Consider the following 23,333-nt stretch of genomic DNA (forward strand, 5'->3'; position numbering starts at 1 on the left):
ACAGAACAGTTATATAACCCTAATGTTCTAGACAATTGCAGGGTGGCCTATATTTTATTTTATTTTTTACTTCATTACTTGATTTTATTTTATTATACTTGCTGATATACCTGCAATTTATATCGTGGAATGTCTCAAACTAATGATCTACTTGCAGGTATATCAAGAAGTATAATAAACTCAAAGCAAAAAAAAAAAAAAAAAAAAAAATTATAAAACAGCCCACCTTGCCAGCGACCAACTCATAAAATCAGGGAAGAAAGTGAAAGTAAAGTTTTTTACTTGCATATATGAGACACTAAAAGGGATTGAACAATTGTCTTGACAGGTATAAAAAACTATGAGTAAGGACCAGTGTCCAATAATGTTGGCTGAAGAGAATGTAATATAGCAAAATTAAATTGCTGCATTGTAATATGGTATTAAGAGCTTCATTCATCTCTTCCCCAATTATTCCATCAATCCTAAATTTATAGGTCTAATTTGTATTCTACCTTCAGAGTGGATGATCCAAGCTCGTTGGCCACTAGCACAGTCCTGTCCACCAGTTCAGCCACCCTGGCGTCCACCACCTTCAGAGAGTCTTGAACCAGCTCAGTCACATCCACCTGCCAGTCAGGACCCAGCATAGTGATCATCTGGTTTGTGCCTTCAGATGAAGTTGTGTGGAACTGGGTCAGAACCTTAACCTGGGCCCTCTGGTACTGAAGCGTACATCCTCGGCTAACTTTACGGTCATCTTCATCATCGTCATCGCTGTCTCTGGCCGTTCTGAGGAGATTAGTGAGATGTCATTGTGAGTAAGAGAACACACGTCCATCCATCCATCCATCCATCCATCCATCCATCCATCCATCCATCCATCCATCCATCCATCCATCCATCCATCCATCCATCCATCCATCCATCCATCCATCCATCCATCCATCCATCCATCCATCCATCCATCCATCCATCCATCCATCCATCCATCCATCATATATATTTCTTAAGGTACGTGTTGTTATAAATTTTCTACAGCACAACAGTTGTTCATCCAATGATCTTCAAATGATGCAGAAAAGCATATATAAGACATGGACAGAGGAGCGCACTTTCTCTATAGTGAATATTACTATACTGTGTACTGTAATCGCTTCTAAAATTGCAATGAGTAAATTGCACTCAGCACAGATGTTTTTGGCATGCTTGTGCCATTACCTAATTAATTTGCATTTCTTAACTGCATTGGGTGCAAAAGCTAATAGAAAATGTGTGCATATAAACAACGCTTCATCGTGAGTTCCCTCCCAAATGTTTGTTAGAACTGCATGCCAGTATCAAAAAGTGCATCATCTGGAGACCTGTTTCGAAGAGTTTTCGCATCAGTGACTCTAGCGTGCCGCACACATACCATCACATTCGATCCATCTAATCTGTTCCCTCGGCAGCGTGTCACCATGTGAGGTAAGCTAGAGGAAGCAGTATAAGGGCTGGGTGGATCTAGAGAGCTGAATGCCACTTCACCCATTCTACACACATAACTAATTAATCAGATGACTGGAGATATAGAGACAGCTGTCCGCCTGCGTCTGACAAAGCACGCACATCGATAAGCCTACATTGAACTGAATGTAAAGCATTACGCACTTCACATTGGTAATTCTCAGCAGAAAAGAGAGATTGACAGGCACACAAACACAGCAGTAGAAGACTCATAATAGTGGAAAGCATTTGTTGATCAGCGCTTTGCTCTCTTCTGAGTTAAACACATGCTCCTGTTTCCATGGAGGTTAAAAACAGGCTTTTGCATCAGTTCAAGAACCTGGCATACAGACTGTTCTCGGGGACAGTGGTAGTCTATTTTCCCCTGATTAATGTGAGTTTAGCAGAAGAACACACCTCAATTGTTGGAGCATTGCTTGAACTCATTAGGTTGTTAAGAGAACTGAAGGTTTCATGCACGGGAACTTGCTCATCCAATAAAAATGAGTGTCAGGTTTTGCAGACACTTCATTGTGTCTCCCGTTTAGTGAGCTACACCAATCAATCGGTGTGGAAGGACAATGCAAGAAACCTGCCCACTGACACGTCTTAACATTGGGCAATGTAGTGGAATGAAATGGACCGAGCAGAGAAGGAAGGAACTGAAAGAAGGGAAGAGGGAAAGAAAATACGACATTGTTCAAACAGACATTGGATTCTTTGGCATATCCAAATCCGGTAATTGGTTAATAAAAAAAAAAGTTTCAGGTTAAAATAAGATTTAATAATAATAATAAAGGTAATCTGGGAGGTACAGTAACATGTACAGTATATAACTACATACACAGCTGTGCCTGAATAAATGAGTGGATTTTTGCACAGAATATGCATGAACGTATAAGCAATATAGAAATGCTTTTGATGATTGTACTGCCTCATGCAGTTTCTTCTTCTGTATGTTTTTAATATAGCCTTTATATAACCAGAAATATTTTTTTGTAACTCATATTATATTGGATATTGCATTCTTGGTTTCTTCAATATACCTATAAACCTGGAATATTCAAGAAACCTAGAACATGTATTCAATATTCTAGGTTTCTTTAAGTGTCTTGGAGACATTGCCATATAGTTCTTCTGATTTTAGTCTGTCTCAGTTTTTTTCTGTGTCTTCAAGTAAACCCAGACAGACTTGATAATGGCGAGATCAGATCTCCGTGTAGAACTGGCTGTTGTCTGACTCCTTGTGCATATCAAAATCTCACTGGATTATTACAATTAATAGCAAAAGGAATGTTTGGAAATAGAAATTGATGTTTTATACTGACACACTACAGTAAAATATATAAATAACTGGCTTAAAGCATTTTTGGTGAAAATACTAATGTAAAAAAAAAAAAAAAAAAAAAATATATATATATATATATATATATATATATATATATATATATATATATATATATATATATATATATATATATATATATATATATATATATATATATATATATATATATATATATATATATATATATATTACACACATGCTGTGTTTTCATATTTTATGGGGATTTTCCATAGACATAATATTTTTTATACTGTACAGTCTGTATCTTCTATCCCCCTACACTAACCCTGGCCATTCCACAGACAACTTCATGCAGTTTACATGTTCAAAATTATTAATTAGAATGATTATAATCTGTTTTCCTCAAGAGGACCAAAACATTTCCCCACAAGGACAAGGATTTTGGATTTTGGTGTCTTCGTGGGGATATTTTCGTCTCTCCATAGATGTAATGCTTTTTATACTGTACAAACTGTATATTTTGTCCCCTTACACTAACCCTACGTCTATCCCTACCCATCACAGAAACCTTTCTGCATTTTGACATTTTCAAAAAAACTCTTTTGTATGATTTATAAGCTTGTTTCCTCGTGGGGACCTCAATTTAGATCCCCACGGTGACGCGAGTTCCAATTAGTCAGTATGCATGAAGGCTGAAGTTCCCACCAGGATAGGAACACATGTATACACGCACACATGCACGCAAACAGACTTTCAAATCCAGTAAACATCCTTTTTTGCTAAGCGATTTTAGCAGCAATACATAAGTGAAGTTGACTTGTCAATGTGAATTCTATTCGGGTCTCTTAAAGCTACACTGTGTAACTCTTTTACTTTATTCTTAGCTAAAAACACTTTGTTCTTTCAAAAATATATGTGCTCATTAATGTATATTTACTTCTTTCAAGTAATAAAGTATTCTCGTAAGTTTATAATATGCCATTGAAAATACATATGGGTGAGGGGTTCGAATCAGGTCGCCATGTTGCTCCTCCATCTTGAAAGTACATTAGCCAAAGAGGGACATACCCGTAAATTCAAGCTTCGCCTTTCTCGTTTTAACACTCGATGGCACCGTGACGAATGTGAAGAGGATTGCCATGTTAATCTTGGACTAAATCAGCCACCGTAGGAGTTCAAACGAAATCGGAATTGAGAGGATCAAAAAAAAATTCACTGGATGGTCATATACCTTTTCACCGCTAGATGGGGGAAAATATCACACAGTGTAGCTTTAAAACCACTGATTTGTAGTAAAAAAAGTTATTCTGCTATTAGTGTCATCCACACAAACTCATAAGCGTGCAAAGATTACACACATTATTTTCTTATATATATATTTTTAATTAATCCTATTTAAAAAGGAACTGAGAGAAATCATGAGATTAATCAGGATTAGCAGAGTTGGGTTTTATGCATCGTAGCTCAGAACTGTGACAAGATGTCAAGATGAATATGAGCAGAGACAAAATGTTCAGGTTCTATTTTTTTCCACGTTGACAGCTACTCTCCAGTCTTCTGGTGCCATGCTGACTTTTAAGTCATTACTATAATGACCATATAAATTCAATAGATCCGGTTCCTTCACTTGCAAAATGACAGTGCAGACACAGGGATAATCAGATTGCATCTGAAAAACAAATCAGATTTCAAGCTGATCACTGAGATTGTATGTGTGAACAAAGCCTTAGAGATCTTGGGTCCTGCGAGGAAGCTAAATCAAAGGCACTCAAATTGAGGTCAAATGCAAATGTAATGACACGCTTGTATTGTGTATGAATTGTCCGTATGAAACAGGGAGAATACTGAAAGTATAACTGCACTGAGAGACTTTGCTTGCAACGGCTTGGAAATAGTGAATAATAAACTTTGTAGATTTAATTTAGTGAGCTAAATTCATGCTAACAGCTATATGATGTTTTGAAATGCTCCAATGTTGTTTAAGATATCAAAGCTATCTCTATAGATGCATTTTTAATGGATGACTTATTTCTACCATTGCATGCTACATGCGTCACACCGCAAGCCCTACATGAAGGCTAGATGTAGATTGACGATTTGCAGCGAAATTGGATTAGCATAACCGAATCAGATCATATTTCCATTTTAATGGCCCATTTGAATGAATTTAATTAGAGATTTACATCACAAAAGAAAGACCTCTGTAAGGGAGCAATAATGATACTAGTGAGTTACCAGAATATTTTCCATCGTGATTAATTCTGGAGAGGTTCCTCATGAAAAATGTTGATATTCCACCGTGCACTGTATGACAAAACCGCTGCTTCAATTAGTCAGAATCACAGTAAATGGGCTGTATGAAGAATGACATTCGGCTCTCATGAGGCATCAGCTCGGTAGTCGCACTGTAACTAACATAGCCCTTAGTGACCTAGCTTTAGAGCTTTTAACAACTACGCTAATTAAACTATTACACTGCTTTTTCGCCCTCACAACGCCTACATGTATGTTTAAATAAACAAGCAACAACATAAAAATGCATTAAACATGCTAATGGGGGAAAAAGTATATAAGTATATTTGAATGCACAGATCGCTGGTGTGTCTTACCTGCGGTCGGGTAAGATTGGCACCCTCCAGCCCTTGATGAAGGTCAGTCTGTTGTCTGAGAGCTCCACTTTAAGGGGCAGTTTGGGCACCCAGACAGTGAGCTCAAGAGGGGCACTCAGGTGCTCATAGCTGAAAATCACCCGAGCGTTCATGGAGCCACGCGTCTCTTTTCCATTCACAAACACATAGTCACAGTTCATGGACACCTGTTGAGGAGAGCACAGAGAGATTTGATTTCTTTCACTGCATTCTCTGGGGAGACTGCACAAAACAAAAGCTCTTCACGGGCAACTGCAAGTGGATGTTGACTCAAAATAGGGCTGTGAATTAAAACACTTATTTAAGTAAATCAAAATTTATCACATATCAATATTTGCTAAGAAATAACCTCAAAATGATGCCAAGATTGCCGAATCCACAGCAGACCTCTACCTGATAGTCTGCACAGCAATGCATCACAAAAATTAGCATGCTGTGTCAAGTTAAAAACCGTCCAACAGACCACTGTATTGTGCTACATTCAGCTGTTTTTGAACCAAGAATGCATCCTATGTGAACAGCTCCCCACTTATTCCGTAAGTGTGGTTTGCCATGCCATGTAGTCAAGTAGTATTGCATGGGTAAGGTGGTAAATGCATTATGGTTTTTTTAGCACATGCATCACATTATTTCTTATATAATAATTCAAAAACAACGACTGATCTAGTTATCTACATTCAATTAAATGAAAGGAATAGTTTTAAAACTGTATTACTTTTAATTTTCTTTCAAATCAATTAGCACTATAAAGGGTTAAAGTGTCATTCTGAGTCACTCTCAAAAGCATCAAGCAAAACATCAAATTAGTCCATTCAAAGGTATTTTCAAATTGCAAAAGAGGTATTTTATATGAAACATGCTTCTTAAAATAACACCCCATAGGAACTGGGTCTGACAGCTTTTTTCCTGAGGCATTGTTTTTTCTTTTTCTTTTTTTTCTGAAGCAGCAGTTGTTATTCACTGCATTCTGCCTTTTTTTCTGAGCACAAAAACAGACACACTAATGAACACAACACACACACCCACACACACTTTTAAATCCCCAAGTTGTAAAATTTGTATTAATGTATACAAAGCGGTACCAAAGAAAACTAAAAGAATATTTTTCCCCGCGTTATTCCTTCCGGTCTGCCAACACATTTCATATGTACACTCAGCGGTCTTTAATAATAAATTATTTACTGTAATAGATAGCTGAAGCTTTGCTTTGGGGTACCATCTATGATTTATCTAGGGGTCTAAGGCAGCTGACACAGTAATCAGAGAACGTAATCTCCCTCAAATGGAGGTCGGAAGCTGCAGTCTATCCAGGACCAGAGATTCATCATAGTGGGGGATATCTGTGTAATAAAATATGTAGGTCTGCTAGACAGCTCCCTCTCTTATCCATACCATCAATATGGGGAATTGATCAGAGGAGATGGCTCTCTCCACAGTAGCCTTTAGGAGAATCTGTGGAGAAACTGCATGCCCACTTCATTTCTTTTTTTAGAGGGACTGTTATTCAGGAGAAAAAAACTATGAAGAATACTGCTGAAAAAAAACCTGACATATGGTAAAAGAGCAGAGAGGATAACAGCACTGAGGGGGAGGTACAGGGAGCGCTTTTCATGTTCAAATGAAACATTTCCTTGCTTGGCCTAAATCTAGATATGAAAAACCTCACTAGTAAGGATTTCATAGTCAAAGTCATACTTTCCCCCCCTTGATTTTATTAGAGTTGACGATACGTTCACCTATTCCATCTTAATGTGTAGTAGAGATGCATAGGTCAGTCGTGAAAGACTTCCACATAGCTGATTCATTCTTTCAAGCCAGCAGCAGAGCCAATCATTCTCTTTTCCTTATCTACACAACCTTATTTATTCCCCAGCACCACCTGTCTAGATCTGCTATGGGGTTCTCCCTGCATTACCTTGGAGCAGCTGCAGTGTAGCAGAACTAGTCCACTCAATTCTTATCAACAAAATGCTGTTAAAAACGGTTTTGAGAGTTGTGTTGACTGAACTATAAATAAATCATTTTTAAAGCAATAGTTCACTCAAAAAATGAATATTCTCTCATAATTTACTTACCCTCAGGTTGTTCCAAAGATGTATTAATTTCTTTCTTCTGTTAAACACAAAATAAGATATTTTAAAGAATATGGGTAACCAAACTTGGAAGTCAGTGGGGCCCATCAATTGTCTGGTTACCTGCATTAAAAATATCTTCTTTTGTGATTAACAGAAAAAAGAAATCCTGTAACACTTTAGTATGGAGAACACATCAATATTAGCTATAACTTTTGCCTCAATAAACTCTTAATTTACTGCTTATTAATAGTTAGTCAGGTAGTTTTGTAGTGTTTAAGTTTAGGTATTAGGTAGGATTAAAGGATTAGTTTACTTTAAAATGAAAACTACCCCATTATTCACGTACCCTCAAACCATCCTATGTGTATATTACTTTCTTCATTCTGATGAACACAATCTGAGTTATATTAATACATATCCTGATGCTTTCAAGCCTTATAATGACAGTGAATGGGGCCCAAGAGTTTGAAGCTCAAAAAAGTGCACATACCTCCATTATAAAAATACTCCACACAGTGCCACACCGCCTTCCATATTCAACTTATGGAAAAAGCCTAGCCTAGATCACTGGCATGACATATGATGAATGACATCAGATATAGCGTAAGTGTTTTAAACAACGAGAGTCATTACTCTTTCTTAGTAAGTTAAATACGGAAGGTGGTCTGGTGGAAGCCAGATCTTTTACTTTATAGTTTTAAATATGGATATTTTTCTTACAAAACTGCATCGATTCACTTCAGAAGGCCTTTATTAACCCCCCGAGGCTGTATGGAGTATGTTTATAATGGATGGATGCACTTTTTTGAGCTTTAAACATGTCATCAAGTTTTGACGCAAATCGATCAGAGGTTTGAAACTGCCTTTTGCCACACTCTCTCTACTCCCTTTTCCCATAACATATCAGATCGGAAAGACATTTATTTTCAATAAGAATTGAGAAAATATTAGAAAAGTGGAACTAAAGCATCTAACGTGTTTAATAATATGTTTCTCCGTTAGATAGTGTGGCAAAAGGTAGATTCGAACCTCTGACCGATTTGCGTCAAAACTTGATGACATGCACCTTACCCCTATACTATAGCCACGGTTATGGATATTACCCATTGCTCTGTCTTTATCCCCGTCAAACAGACACACAATACATCCACAAAGAAGAACCTGTCAAACAGAAAGTGTGCCTGAACAACTTATTTCATTGGAGGATCTGCAAGAATACTTTTCTGTTTCTTTTGAGGCGAGTTTCCATAAACACAAAAGTTTGTTTTTTTGTGTTCATAAGAACATGTACACATTATCTCACGTTTAGACCTTCCCATACCTACCTATTGTTATTAGTTTAATTGTAATCATTAGCGTCATGTCACTTGCCAAACACCCCCATTTCTATAATGGGCCTTTAGATGGTAATATTAGCATCTGTTATCCTTTATTATTAATAGTTTGCGGTTCGATTTTTCCTGCTGCGTCTGTCGTTGCTATGCAACCATGCAGCTTTATGTGGAAAGCTTAACAGGGGGTATGGCTTATCTAAATGATATGTAAATGAGTCTTATTGTCACTCCCAGCAGGTGACAACAGGTGAGAAATGCACAACCTTTAGAGGCTGTTTTCTCTCATTTAAATTTTTCTAAATGCTTAATTTTAAACGGCCACAACTTCTCTAAATATTATCAGATTTCCATGTGTTACACATTGTTGGAAAAATTGGAGACTACAAAGAATCTGTGAATAACTCAAAATGCCCCAGAACCGACTTGTGTCCCTACTTTCCGTGATTGGTCACATTTGGTCAAGCAGAATAAGGCATTATTATGTGTTTTATAAGTACTAATAAACAGACAATATCCTAGTAATATGCATGCAAATAAGCAAATAGTTAATAGCAAAAGTTGAACCCTAAAATAAAGTGTTAGCAGAAATTCATACAGTTTTGAACAACTTAAGGGTGAGTAAATGATGACAGAATTGTAATTTTTGGCTGAACTATTGTTTAATAGTAATATTAAGCCCGATAAAAAATAGTCAGTATTGTTACTCATGTGGCTGGGTGGCACAAAACAAAAGCAGCAGCAGTTTTGCAGTGTTGCTCATTTCCTGTCTGGTTCCCAATGCCCTCTATAGTTGTGTAAATGTGTTCCTGCTGCGCCACTTCTGTTGATGTGAGTTCAGTCTTGACCCACTTGCTCCTGGGGCTTCTAATAAACTTGGATGGATAATTTTAAGTCAAAAGCAGTTAAGGACTGTGGGCGTCACTAGCCAGCAGGGGCCAGCTGAAAGTACTTTTTACGTGCCAGCCAGCAGAGTTCCACGGAGTCACTAATCTGCCCTGGCACCTTGCATGGTTCCAGAGGAGTGGCAGGGGCGAGGTCAGGATAGTGATGCCCACTGAGAAGCCTCCAGCTCTACACACCCGCCAGCTGTGTTTAATCCAACAAACACCCCCTGTAACCCTCCACCATCCAGGCTGCCGTCACACAGTTAAGCAGATGCGCTTTTATCTGTGTTGATGGTATCATGCGAAGGCTGACTTTACATGGTTAAAGATGAACATACTGCCTACAGCTTGAAGCAAGAACTGATGATTTGATTTAATATGACAGCAAGCCTCTACAGAAATAGAACAGTTTCACACTTAAAACATTGTTATAAAATAGAGAGTTCCAGTCCTGAATGCTGATTGTTTAATTCAGCGTTCCAGCTAGGCAATAACCGTCAAGAGGCCAAGCTCATATAATGTGAATATACAGTATATACTAGTCAAATAAATGAGTGAAGTGAATAAAGTGCGAAAGTGCATTGTACTAAATTTTTTATTTGGGATACACAACATATTGGTATTGGCTGATATTGGATTTTTAATATTGCATGCTTGTTTTTTTCATTTATATTTATTTTGTTGATAACAGCATTATAATAAAATAAAATAAAAATAGTAATTATTTAACACTGTTGAATGTAATCTTTAGCAAATCTCAAAATTTTGTGATTTGACTTAGAGATCATTTAAGTAGCAATTGACCTATCGGTAAACCCCTCCCCTTGAACGCATATGAGCCAATGGCAGTTGAGTATTAGTTGTACTGGGACCGCAACTCGGACATTTTAGGTTTCAGCGCCATAGAGAGCAATCACACTTACTCAGTTATTCTGAGAGCATTTTCTGGTTGTCATACTCTCATTAAGTAAAGATTAAAGTTAGTGAGTCCCTGCTAACACACAAACCGAAATAACTAACTGTTCTCATGTCATGTAACATCAAAAACACATACATTTCTGTGAGTTTAGATATGTTTAAGGTCTGCATTATCTGTCTTACTAAGGAGGGACTCCTGTTTTGATGGTTATTATAGTCTACGGAGCGATGAGGGTAGTGAAAGGGAGAACTCGCACTCGCAGTTTATCGGAGTTGTTTTCAGATACAAAGTTTGAAGTTTATTAGCACCCATTAAAAGGCATAAGGCCTGCATGTGTTTGTTTATTGTTAGTTGTTTGAGTGTTTTTGTATTATTTGCTGTGTATGTTAATAGTAATGCAACAGAGAGAGAGTTTGTGAATGAGACATTGATGCACACTTCTAATGCTTTGTTTGTTCAGCTCCTACGGTGATTTTTATTTATTTAAAAAAATCTTTAGAGTGGAAAAAAGGACACAATAAACTTAATAAAACATCATTTATGTTTGGTCATCAATCTGAGGGAGTCTGCTACATTCTGTGTCCAAAAAACAACTTGGGATAAGGTTTTCACACTGGCACTGTCATTGTTAGACAGTTAGCAACTCAGTTTGTTTGTCCGAGTTAGCAACAGTAACTAAGGGGGGTGGGGCTTACCGATAGGTCAATTAAATGACTGTATTAGTTTATTTTAGATAAAATAGTATTATATTATATTATATTATATTATATTATATTATATTATATTATATTATATTATATTATATTATATTATATTATATTATATTATATTATATTATATTATATTATATTATATTAAATTATATTATATTATAGCCCAAAATATCGGTAATTGTGATTAAAATGTACAAGTTTACAATCCTGCATTTCTCACTTATTAATTCACAATTCCAATATATAAAGTCAGAATTGTAGAAAAGAAAAGTTTTTTTTTTTTTCTTCAGAATTGGACTTTATAACTCACAATTCTTAGAAAAGAAGTCAGAATTGCACACCTCTCTTCATCTCTCTGCACTACCACTCGCTGCTCACATCAAGTTCAAGGCTTTGACGCTTGCTTACAGATCCACCACAAGCTCAGTACCCACATACTTCCACTCCTATGAGTTTACATCCCCACCAGAAGCAGTAAAGGAGTGACGGCTTGTGGTACCACCACAGAGAGGCACGGGATCACTCTCTAGAACCTTTTGGTTCACTGTTCCTTGCTGGTGGAACGAACTTCCAACCTCCACCCGGATGGCAAAAACACTGACAACATTCAAAAGACAGCTGAAAACTTCTCTCTTCAGTGAGCACTTAACCTCATCTTAAAAGAAAAAAAAAAGAGAGTCCTCTATTCCCCATTCTAGCTCATGCTAAGCAGTGTCCATAACATAGTATTTCAAGTACTTTTTGTGATTTTTTTCGCCTGTTCATGACAGATCGCTTTCTGTATTCGTCAGTTGTAAGTCGCTTTGGATAAAAGCATCTGCTAAATGAATAAATGTAAATGTAATGTAGAATCGCGAGTTATAAAGTAAGAATTGCAAAAATATTGCAAGTTTATATTTCACAATTCTGACTTTAACTGTTCTTTAAATATTCTCGCAATTTTAAGAACAAAAAGTTTGAATTGAAAGATTAAAAGTCGCAATTATCTTTAACATTGTTTAATATCGTGGCAGAAACAAGCTTCCATAGTTATCATATGTAAAATAAAATGCTTTATATATATACATACATACATACATACATACACATATATATATATATATTTATTATTATTATATGTTTTTTATAATTATCAGCTTGTCTGTATCAGCCAGAATATTACAATGTTATAATATAAAGTAAATACATTAAGTGCCATCCTTCCACCATGAATATTACATATGTGAGGTAAACATGACTCAAAGTGGTGTTTTGCACATTTCCTAGCACAATTGGAATTCTGCATTGACCAATCAGCACCCAGGACCGAGACTATCCATTTCATAATACGTATGCTTTACAATTAACCTAGAGAGGAGAAAGTGTTTTAACATTTAAAAGAATGAAATACATTATTATTAAAAACAAGACCGAAGATAACATGGCATTATAATACATGATACACATTATTCAGTCATTGCACGTCATGGCGATTCATGTCTAAATGCGTGTGTTTGCTGTGTTGGGAATGCGCGTAGTTCTCAGATGGCCTGTGTGATCGTCTGGGAGAGACTGTTCACAGCTTTCTGCTCCCAAACACAAAGCCCCAAAGGGTCTCATCATTCAACACTCACATACGACACACAGAGCAAAGTAGATGGTTATTACACATGTAAACAAAAATGCTAACAAATATATACCATCCAAATGTGTGCTAAAATTCATAAGATACACCTCGCTGGTCTTACGGGAGTATTTTATTACCAGACTTTATACAGAACCTGCGGCAAACATGATATTAAAAGTCATTTCCATGCATGCAGCATAAAATGGCATCCTCACAGCAATGCATGTAACCATCTGTTCTATGCAGAAGTAAAAGCTTTGGCTCTAGGCAAATAAGCCATGTTTCAATAGATACTCGTGACTACCTTTTGAATAAGATAAGCAAAAAATATGTCACTGGGCCCTGTAATCTTTGCCTTCTGTATGAAGATTTTTTTGCCACTGCACAGACCATTTTATTGAACTGTCAGGACTCATGTTGTCTCAGCTTGAAGGGCTCATCTTGAATTAGCCTCCAAAGTTCAATAGCCAGGGCGGCCAAGCAGACCCACTCAATAACACCAGAGCTAATGCTCTGCCCAGGCACTGCAGCACACCAGGCTATACTGAATCTTACAACAGACAAACAACGAATGCCCTCACGGCCCGTCTCAGATGACTTATGGATCTCAATCTTGGCGGACAGATGACACTCCTAGGCATATTATTATTATTTCTCTACATTTTGGATATGGTTTATAGTCGAATTGGATTTTTTCTTTCAGATTTTGCCATGCTATGGAACAGATGGTGAAGATTGTTTAAATGATTGTTTCCTTCAGCAGAGGACATTGCAAAATGTTTTCATTCCTCATTTACAAACCCTCAGGTGGAACCAACTGCCCCCTTGCGCAAATATAGAGAAATAAATTAATTCACTGACTCAAATACACAACCTTAGCTGTTGAATTGAGACGGAACTTATGGGCAAACCCAGATATGGGCATTAATTGTTCTCCATCTTTTTGACCCAAATGCCTGCTACTGTCTCCAACATTTCCAAAGCACCATCCACCCTCATATATTTCCAATAGTATTTCACCTAAATTATGAAATATCTGATTTTATGAAATACATTTTAATAAATATAAGCAAGGAAACAAATAGAAATAATAGAGGGTTTGCGATTACTGATTTGATATGATTTATATAATACACATTTACTGTGATCTAGTAATCTAAAATGTTTAAGCTAAAAATAGTGTCAACAGCCCCCCCCCCCCAAAAAAAAAAAAAAAAAAACATATGTCCATATTGTTATACACTCTCAGAAAACTGGGGTGCTCCTTTTCAAAAGATATGTTATTCTTTTCCCCTTTTAGGTACTTATATGTACACTTTAGGTACTAATATATACCTTTAATGTACCAATATGCACCCTTTAGATACAAAAGTACCTTTTGAAAAAGGTACCCAGTTTTTGTTCATTTTTCTGAGAGTGTATGAACAAACCTCTTTGTAAGAACCAAATAAAAATGGATGGTTTGATATGTAAGTGCTACTGAAGTAGAGATTTCTTGGTCCGTGGATGTGAAAGAACAGCATTTTGAAAAAACGACATGTAAAGATATGTATTGTAATTGAAATCTAACGATGCAAAAAGACAGTTTTTGTAGTGGTTATGTTTATGTTTACTCAGGATAAAGGGATGTAAAATATGGTCGTGCAGAATAAGGCATTAATATGTGCTTTATAAGTACTAATAGATGTGTTAGTAATATGCATGCTAATATCTAGCTAGTAATCTAAAGTGTTACCAAATAATTCAATAGTGTTGAACAAATGCCTACAATGCAGTCACGCACTGCAAAAAATAAAAATAAAATATATTTCATCAGGTAAGTGTTGTAAATATATTCTTACAGAAATCTACAGATGCAAATAGATACAGCATAACACTATAAAAACTCAAATGTGTATTGTATTGTATTGTATTGTCTTGTCTTGTCTTGTATTGTATTGTATTGTATTGTATTGTATTGTATTGTATTGTATTGTATTGTATTGTATTGTATTGTATTGTATTGTATTGTATTGTATTGTATTGTAATCTTTGCAGTAATCTGATCAAGATATATTTTGGAAGCAAAATAGCTCAGAATCTCAAAATTAACGAGTGCCTGAAAAAAGCAATGGTTTTGCATCTAGTGTCTTGCCTTAATATGGATAGCTTTGGTGCACTGCTTTCTATGAGACTCTTCATTTAAAAGCATTAAACAAAGGTCAAGTGTATCTTGACCTTTGCAGTTGTTCAATGGGAGACGTTGCTCTGAAGAGCGCTGAACACTTTTGATGTACTGTCTGAGACTGAAAAGGCATCGATCCCTCCAGGGGATCACAAAAGCAGTGGCCACAGGAGCATATATAAACTCAGCTTAAATGAGGTTTTGATGGTCATTTTATGGTCTCTTAAGCTGTCTGCAATTGATTATGAGAATAGTAGAAGACGTCCTAGTTCACTAAACCTTCAACGTGGGCGTGACGTACCTTGACGATGTCCTCATTGAATGACTTGCACTGCACAAAGGATGACACATCAGTGACTGCTCCGTTTATCTCAATGGAAACCACCTTGACAGGGATGGCCACAGTTCGGCCAGTAAGAACTGCCGTGTTGATAATCTCAGTGTCCTGGATATGGAAGAAAGAGAAAGGGAGAATAAAAGCGAGGGCATGAGTCAGGAGGTTAGTAGAAGTTCACTGCTCCAAAAATATTCAGGCCTGGAGTCTACACTGGTGCTACACTGCTTAAGAAAGTTTAAAACACTATCTATATTCAATGCAAGAGCCTTGAGCTTTCCTTCTTCAAAAGAAAATGTCCAATCAGTAAAAATTCCAGTCGATTGGTTTGGAAGCTCATTGAGACAATGAAATCAAAAGAGCTCACATCCCAGAAATGTGTTCCCTCAGATTTTCCAAGGCAAATTTTATTGTAGAATAATTGGTAAGACTTCAGATTAGGGAACACATATTCATTTTTAACTAGGAATTTTCCCCTCAATAAACTGTAAGTAAGTAAGGTAGTTGTTGTAGGCATGTGGTAGGATTAAGGGATGTAGATTATGGTCTTAAAGAATAAGTTATTAATATGTGCTTTATAAGTACTAATAAATGGCCAATATGCTAGTAATATGCATGCTGAAAAGCAACCAACCTGGTCTCACAGAATTCCGTAAAATGAAAACGGACCCTTAACTCAAAAATCTGTGGTAGTTTCACAGAATCGCCGAACATTCTGTGATGGGTTCACAGAAGTGATGCATATAAGTCAATGACAGGCATCATCCGTGGTCCACACACGGATTCCCAACACACATTTAATTATTTGCATTTGTAAAAGTAGACATGATTTTATGAATATTTATAGCCTACTTTTATATTTCGGAGCAACTAACTCCACTCCTGCCCTAAACCTACCCACTTATCAACAATATACAAAACAAATAAATGTACAGTCACAGTTATTTATTGCAAAAACGGACCAGAAACAGTATAGAAGTATTAACTCATGTTGCATTCCAAGTCTTCTGAAGTCATACAATATTACAATCAAAGCAATATTACAATCAAAGCGGACGTAATGACGCAATTGGTCACGCGACATACAACAGCCAATGCTGTCAAAGCTGATGTGACGTTTCTTCCGGCGGCAATATTTGAAATGTATTAATATTCGGCGGATGGACTCGACGCTACTGATCGCTTTTGGGAATTTTCTTCACAGAAATCAATGCTTTGGCCTCAGAACACTTGGAATATTTGTAGTTTCTGAATAATTGTGCCTCCAGTATCTGTGTATCTGCCTGTTATATCCAGTTTTTTATAATACACAAATGGGTAGGTTTAGGGAAGGGATAGAGTTAAGTGTTTAAAACATGTCTGAATAAAAAGAAAATAAAAGTTAATAAAATTATGCTGACTGAATCAAACTGACAAATATAAGGTGTTGGAATAGGGAATTCATGTGTGGACCACGGGTGATGCCTGTCATTGACTTACATAGGCATCACTTCCGTGAACCCATTAAGGAATTTTCGGCAATTTGTTAAACTACCACAGATTTTTGATTTCCGTGTTCATTTCACGGAAATTAAACGTGAGAAATGTGAGATCAGATAAACCTAATGCCGTTGAAACGCCCCATAATTACTAGCCTGACGTGGTCATACTCAATTCTAGTCAGAATATGAGTCTGAAACTGCTTCATTGGGTTGTGATTATGTGGCATGTTTCAACCGAACCAGGAAAGACCTCAATTGGATAGACCAAAAACCAATCAGAGCAATGGAGCGACGCAATACACTAGTTGTCAAATGTCAACAGAGCTCAACTGCACTGTGTTGCCAAGTCCACATTTTTTTCCGCGGGTTGTTTTCTATGTCCGTGGGTTGAAGCGACTATTATGTGATATATAGACCCATGAGTGTAAATTTTAGCAGACAACCATGCCAAACTGGAGAAACTTGGTCCAAACAGTTTCTGTTCGGGATAATCACTCCTCTATGGATCGAGGCCAGACCGAACCGCCTGACCTAAAAATGTTGTGTGCGGGTCTAAGTTCAGCTGGCATCCAGTCTACATAATTACAGTCCAATGGAGCAGTATCCGATTCCTATTCTGACTAGAATTGAGTATGAAGACATCAGGCTAAATAAATACCTTAATGTCTCACAAACAGAAGTCAACTCTTGTTACATGAATCAAAACGAGGGTTACAACCAATCATCATTTGAAAAGAGAAACAAATTCAATGCCACCATATTCATTAAGTATGCCCCAGTGCATGCTGGGAAGCAAGGTTACAGTAGGGCCCATTTGCAGGACCCGGGAGCTTAATGCTGCTCTCTGTGTGTCTCTCACTGAAAAGGAAATAGACACTTGTGCTTTCCAAGTCCTGTGTAAAAGTGCCTTTATTTCTAAGTGGTACTGCTGGTCCAATTTATGAGCCGCCCACCGGGAATTCTCCCGATGGCCACTCCAGGCCTGCTGGGAAGTGTGTAAATGGGGATGAACTATAACCATTGCAGGCCAATAGAACTCAAAAATGCATTAATCTAACTCAAATGATGTGCTTAGTTTGTCTGATTTAAGAAATGTTTATTATTTATTATTTTAATGATTATATCACAACTGAAATGCTGCATTGGGTTGAACTTTTTCTGAATGTTCTGTAAGTTTAACAATCAATAATAAGTAAATATACATGACAGTTGCTTCAATGCATTTAGGGGTGTGGTCCTGGTCAAGATAATCTCCTGAACTCCAAACTGAATGTCAGAATGGGAAAGAAAGGTGATTTAAGCAATTTTGAGCTTGGCATGGTTGTTGTCAGACAGGCCGGTCTGAGTATTTCACAATCTGGTAAATTACTGGGATTTTCACGCACAACCATTTCTAGGGTTTACAAAGAATGATCTGAAAAGGGAAAAACATCCAGTATGCAGCAGTCCTGTGGGCGAAAATGCTTTGTTGATGCTAGAGGTCAGAGGAGAATAGGCCAACTGATTCAAGCTGATAGAAGAGCAACTTTGACTGAAATAACTACTCGTTACAACCGAGGTATGCAGCAAAGCATTTGTGAAGCCACAACACGCACAACCTTGAGGCGGATTGGCTACAATAGCTTATCTCCACTACAAATAGGAAAAAGAGGCTACAGTTTGCACAAGCTCACCAAAATTGGACAGTTGAAGACTAGAAAAATGTTGCCTGGTCTGATGAGTCTCGATTTTTGTTGAGACATTCAGATTGTAGAGTCAGAATTTGGCATAAACAGGATGAGAACATGGATCCATCATGCCTTGTTATCACTGTGCAGGCTAGTGGTGGTGGTGTAATGGTGTGGGGGATGTTTTCTTGGCGCACTTTAGGCCCTTAGTGTCATTTGGGCATTGTTTAAATGCCATAGCCTTCCTGAGCATTGTCCCTTTATGACCACCATGATGGCTACTTCCAGCAGGATAATACACCATGTCACAAAGCTCAAATCATTTCAAATTGGTTTCTTGAACATGACAATGGGTTCACTGTACCTAAATGGCCCCCAGAGTCAACAGATCTCAACCCAATAGAGCATCTTTGGGATGTGGTGGAACGGGAGCTTCGTGCTCTGGATGTGCATCCCACAAATCTCCATCAACTGCAAGATGCTATCCTATCAGTATAGGCCAACATTCCTAAAGAATGCTTTCAGCACCCTGTTGAATCAATGCCACGTAGAATTAAGGCATTTGTACCCAGTGTGTCTGATATGGCGTTTGCAATTCCATTATCGTACAATGTTGCCTTGAGGCAACACAGTTTTTTGTTGTTTACTCTAAAACATTAGATGAAATATAATGTAAAGTTCTTGAAAATACTTCAATACTCACCAGTGGACGGAAATTAGTGCAAAATGCACTTTTCAAGTATTCTGGGGGTATATGATAGGGTTTGGTGAAAAACAAACCACATTTTTTTGTATTATTTAACAACATTATTGGTCTTGGCCAATGTGCGCATTTGTGAGAAGTTGTGAGAAATCAAGAACATGACATGAATACAACCCTTAGAAATCCCAAAAAGTATCCGTGTGCTTTGTTCCCTGAGTCAAATATCACCGGACCAGAACATTTGATGGTCAGAATGATATTTGACCAATGAGAACCTGATAACTTTTTGGTACAACAAACACAACGGATATATTCACCTCAGAGCATGGATTGAATTTTGTCACATTACTGTTAATATTGATTTCTCACCACTTGTGTTTTTCTGGGCATGTTGGAGTAAACTGTGGTGCGAAAAGAGTCATTAACACACACACCGTGCATAAGGGTTTCAATTTCAATAAATAATAGATTAAAAAAAAAATATATAATTCACTGAACCATATATCCAAGAAAACTTTGAACGTATGCCACATGTCACAAGAGATAATTCTATGATACTTTTCACATGTAAAGTAAGCATTAAATAAACGAGTGCAAGTTTGACTTTTTTTATTATTCTCCTTATGTGGTCTATAAAAGAAAGAAGGGTATACGGCATTAGAACAACACCAAGGTTATAACTTTATTTTCATTTTAGTGTGAACTATCCTTTTAAGCTGACATAGTTGTGGTTGTGTTTTTGAAAATATTTAAAGAAGTGAACATAAATCAATACACAGACAGGTGAAAGCGCCGTAACAGTGTTATGACCTACATTTTCCAGTTAATTGTATCTTGTGTGCTGTGTCAAGGACATGAATGAGAATTAATGAGCTGAATTACTAAAACGAATTAAAATAAATGGCAAGATCATCTCCAGTATTTCCACGAGATAAAGCAATATCTTGATTACATACAGGACTATTCCAATGCATATGAAGCATTTAAACATCTTTTCTAAAATCAAGGATAAACCAGAATGTGAATCTACATCTAAAACGGTCAATGAATAAGCAAAAGAGAAGAATAAAATGTATGAAGCTTGAAGAAAGCATGTACATGTTCAATAGTGTCATTTGACAAACTCAAATGGGATCGAGGTTCTCATTCACTTTGTATAAACCTTGCGGGTTATGGCGGTTACATTACTCCATGGTAATGGATTAACTTTTAAAATACTCTGTCCAGAGCTTCCCAATTTAAAAGTTTTCCTGTTAGATGACACATGCAAATAAATCTATGCTTTCAATTACATCTCAAAAGCTGAAGCCAATTAAAGAGCACATTGGCTTCGCAATGGCTTTCCAAGAAAAAAATCAATTCATTATTCTGGATAGGATTGCTGCAGGGATGTTGCACAACTAACTGTAAATTATTTCCCTTGTGGCCCACAGGAATAAAGCAAAGATTATTCAGCTCTCTCTACTCTCTCTCTCTCATGCTTCAATCAAAAGAGCACATTTGAGAAACTTTCCACCGAGCCCCTTTGCTTTAAAACAGGCATTTAAATAGTAGAAATAAAAGCATGCAAGTGTGAATGAGAAATCTGCAGTGTTATTTGAGCTGGTTTTCAGTCAACATCTCTTGAATGTTTTTATTTCTAGAGTGCCCTTTCAGGTTGTTTATTGAAAATAATGTATTCCACATAAAATGATGACAAAGAAAAATGTATTTTCTTTTGGATTTTCTATGCTAAACTGCTTTAAAGTCCAAACCAGGTGCAACATCAGACATTGATAGTAAAAATGTGTAACAGAGGCCAGCTAGTAGTAGTTGATGTGCGAGTAAACCTCACTCCTCTGACCTCAAGAGACGCTCTAGCGACTGACACTAGGGGTTGCAGCCTTTAGCCTCCTCGTGCGTCCGACTCATGCCGACGGACCAGGGTTCGAGTCCCGGTCCGAACAGAAGGGGTTACATTGGTGCCGTGACCCGGATGGGAGTGAGGTTTATGGGGGTGAGTGTAACAGAGGCCAGCTAGTAGTAGTTGCTGTGCGAGTAAACATCACTCTTCTGAACTGAAGAGACGCTCTAGCGACTGATGCTAGGGGTTGCAGCCTTCAGCCTCCTTGTTAGAGGCTGAAGGCTTTGCAGTACAATCAACTTGGATGTTTAAGTTATTTCAACTTAAAGGGATCCCCTGGTGTTGAGACTTGTATGGCTTAATATAACATAAATGATGTCTCTTACTGAATTATGTAGTAGAAAACCCATGAAAGATCTACGTTATTTAAAAAATCGATTTTATATTTGGACCATGGGTGGCGCCATTTTGTTTGCGTTCTAGGTGATGATGCATGGGATTGGTTTGTGCATTAAAGTTTGAGCACGCTCAGTGAATTAACCTCAATCTTTAAACTTTCACTTTTAAGACACAAATTACTTTCGCTACTTTTGTTCACTAATACATTTTGAAGGAGTGAATGAAGACGATCGAGTGCGTGAAGTCGGACAGCTGTTGTGTGTAAATCGGCTGTACACTCGTTATTGCGGTGAACGTGAGACTGAATGAGTGCACTTGAACATGTCCCTATGGTGTCGGACAACACTACAAATGGCCGTCCCTTCAAATAATGCCCTATTTCAGGGTATAGGGGGTCGATTTCGGATTCAGCCCCTGTCGTGGAGACTGAGCAGCCCAACATCTCGATTGAGACAGAGCAGTCTGTCAGGTGTGCCCGCCGATCTGTTTGTGACTTGTGTAGGTGAGTTTGTGTGCACATGTATGTTTGAGTGTGTTTTAAGTACAATTACAAAGCAATTCATTGGTTTTGTTTAACTCTGAAACAATTTTCGAGTTGCGTTTTGGTAAAAATAGCTACGGGTAATGCCAGCTGATTGAGGAGTTCAACCAATCTACGTCATCAACCTAGAACACAAACAAAATGGCGCCGCCCATGGTCCAAATATAAAATCGATTTTTTAAATAACGTAGATCTTTCATGGGTTTTCTACTACATAATTCAGTAAGAGACATCATTTATGTTATATTAAGCCATACAAGTCTCAACACCAGGGGATCCCTTTAAATTATGTTAAACTGACTTTAAAAAATGAGTTACATCTTGTATAACTAATAAAAAAAAGTTTAACATTTCTTAAATGAGTTAAAACAATGTAAAAACATATGTTGTCATAATTGCTATCATTTTTTACAGTGTAACATATTGATATTCTTATATTCTAATGAGAGTTAAGGCAGGCGTTCACGGTGCGTTTTTTGCCGTCGTACGAACTCACAGACGTTTTTTTTTTTCTCTCAGGAGAAATCGCGTGGACATCGTGGATGCTCGTATGGTCGTGGCTCGCACCGTGTGAGAGGAAATACGAGACGAGCTGAGCACGTTAGGAGACCCTCCCGACCTTACAATAATATTTAAGCTAATGTTTAAAAAATTCGGGGAGTCAGCCCAATTTTCACCAGCATATGGCTGTCCCCTATTGCCAAATCATGCACAACCACGTCACATAGGCTTGCTCTATGAGTATTATTAGGCTATAGCTCAGTGGCTGCAACCATACAGCATATACACACACACACACACACACACACACACACACACACACACACACACACACACACACACACACACACACACACACACACACACACACACACACACACACACACACACACACACACACACACACACACACACACACACACACACACACACGTTCTCTCTCTCCCTCTGGTTGTTTCGGTTGAAAGGATGGCTGCTGCTCTCAGCTTTTCAGCAAATCATTTGCACACATATTTTGTCTTTATTTTTTGTATCTGAAGCTATCAGCAACATTGAAAGCTCTGGTTTCTGTGTTTAAAACAAAAGCTTGTGTGATCGCGGCCGGCTCGCGGTGCAAACAGTCGTGCCGTGTACCAGCTGATTTGATACGATGATCATATTAACTGACTCTTAGCGTCTGCAATATCTCACGACCTCCCGAGTGTCCGAATTCGCACAGTGTATGCAGAGCCGAACAGCCCTATATGCT

At 37.5% G+C, this 23,333-nt stretch overlaps 1 protein-coding gene across 2 annotated transcripts in view; it reads right to left on the reverse strand.

The window, feature by feature from the left end:
* Positions 1-23,333, reverse strand: part of tmem132e (transmembrane protein 132E) — a 497,444-nt gene that overhangs the window by 19,853 nt on the left and 454,258 nt on the right. For both annotated transcript variants that reach the window (XM_067437778.1, XM_067437777.1), the window contains exons 5-7: positions 15,418-15,561; positions 5,383-5,588; positions 495-771 (exon numbers count right to left, since the gene is read on the reverse strand). In XM_067437778.1, the coding sequence (XP_067293879.1) occupies positions 495-771; positions 5,383-5,588; positions 15,418-15,561 (627 nt within the window). The remainder of the gene's footprint in view (positions 1-494; positions 772-5,382; positions 5,589-15,417; positions 15,562-23,333) is intronic.

Source organism: Pseudorasbora parva, chromosome 3 (assembly GCF_024679245.1).
Source record: "Pseudorasbora parva isolate DD20220531a chromosome 3, ASM2467924v1, whole genome shotgun sequence".
NCBI lineage: Eukaryota > Metazoa > Chordata > Actinopteri > Cypriniformes > Gobionidae > Pseudorasbora > Pseudorasbora parva.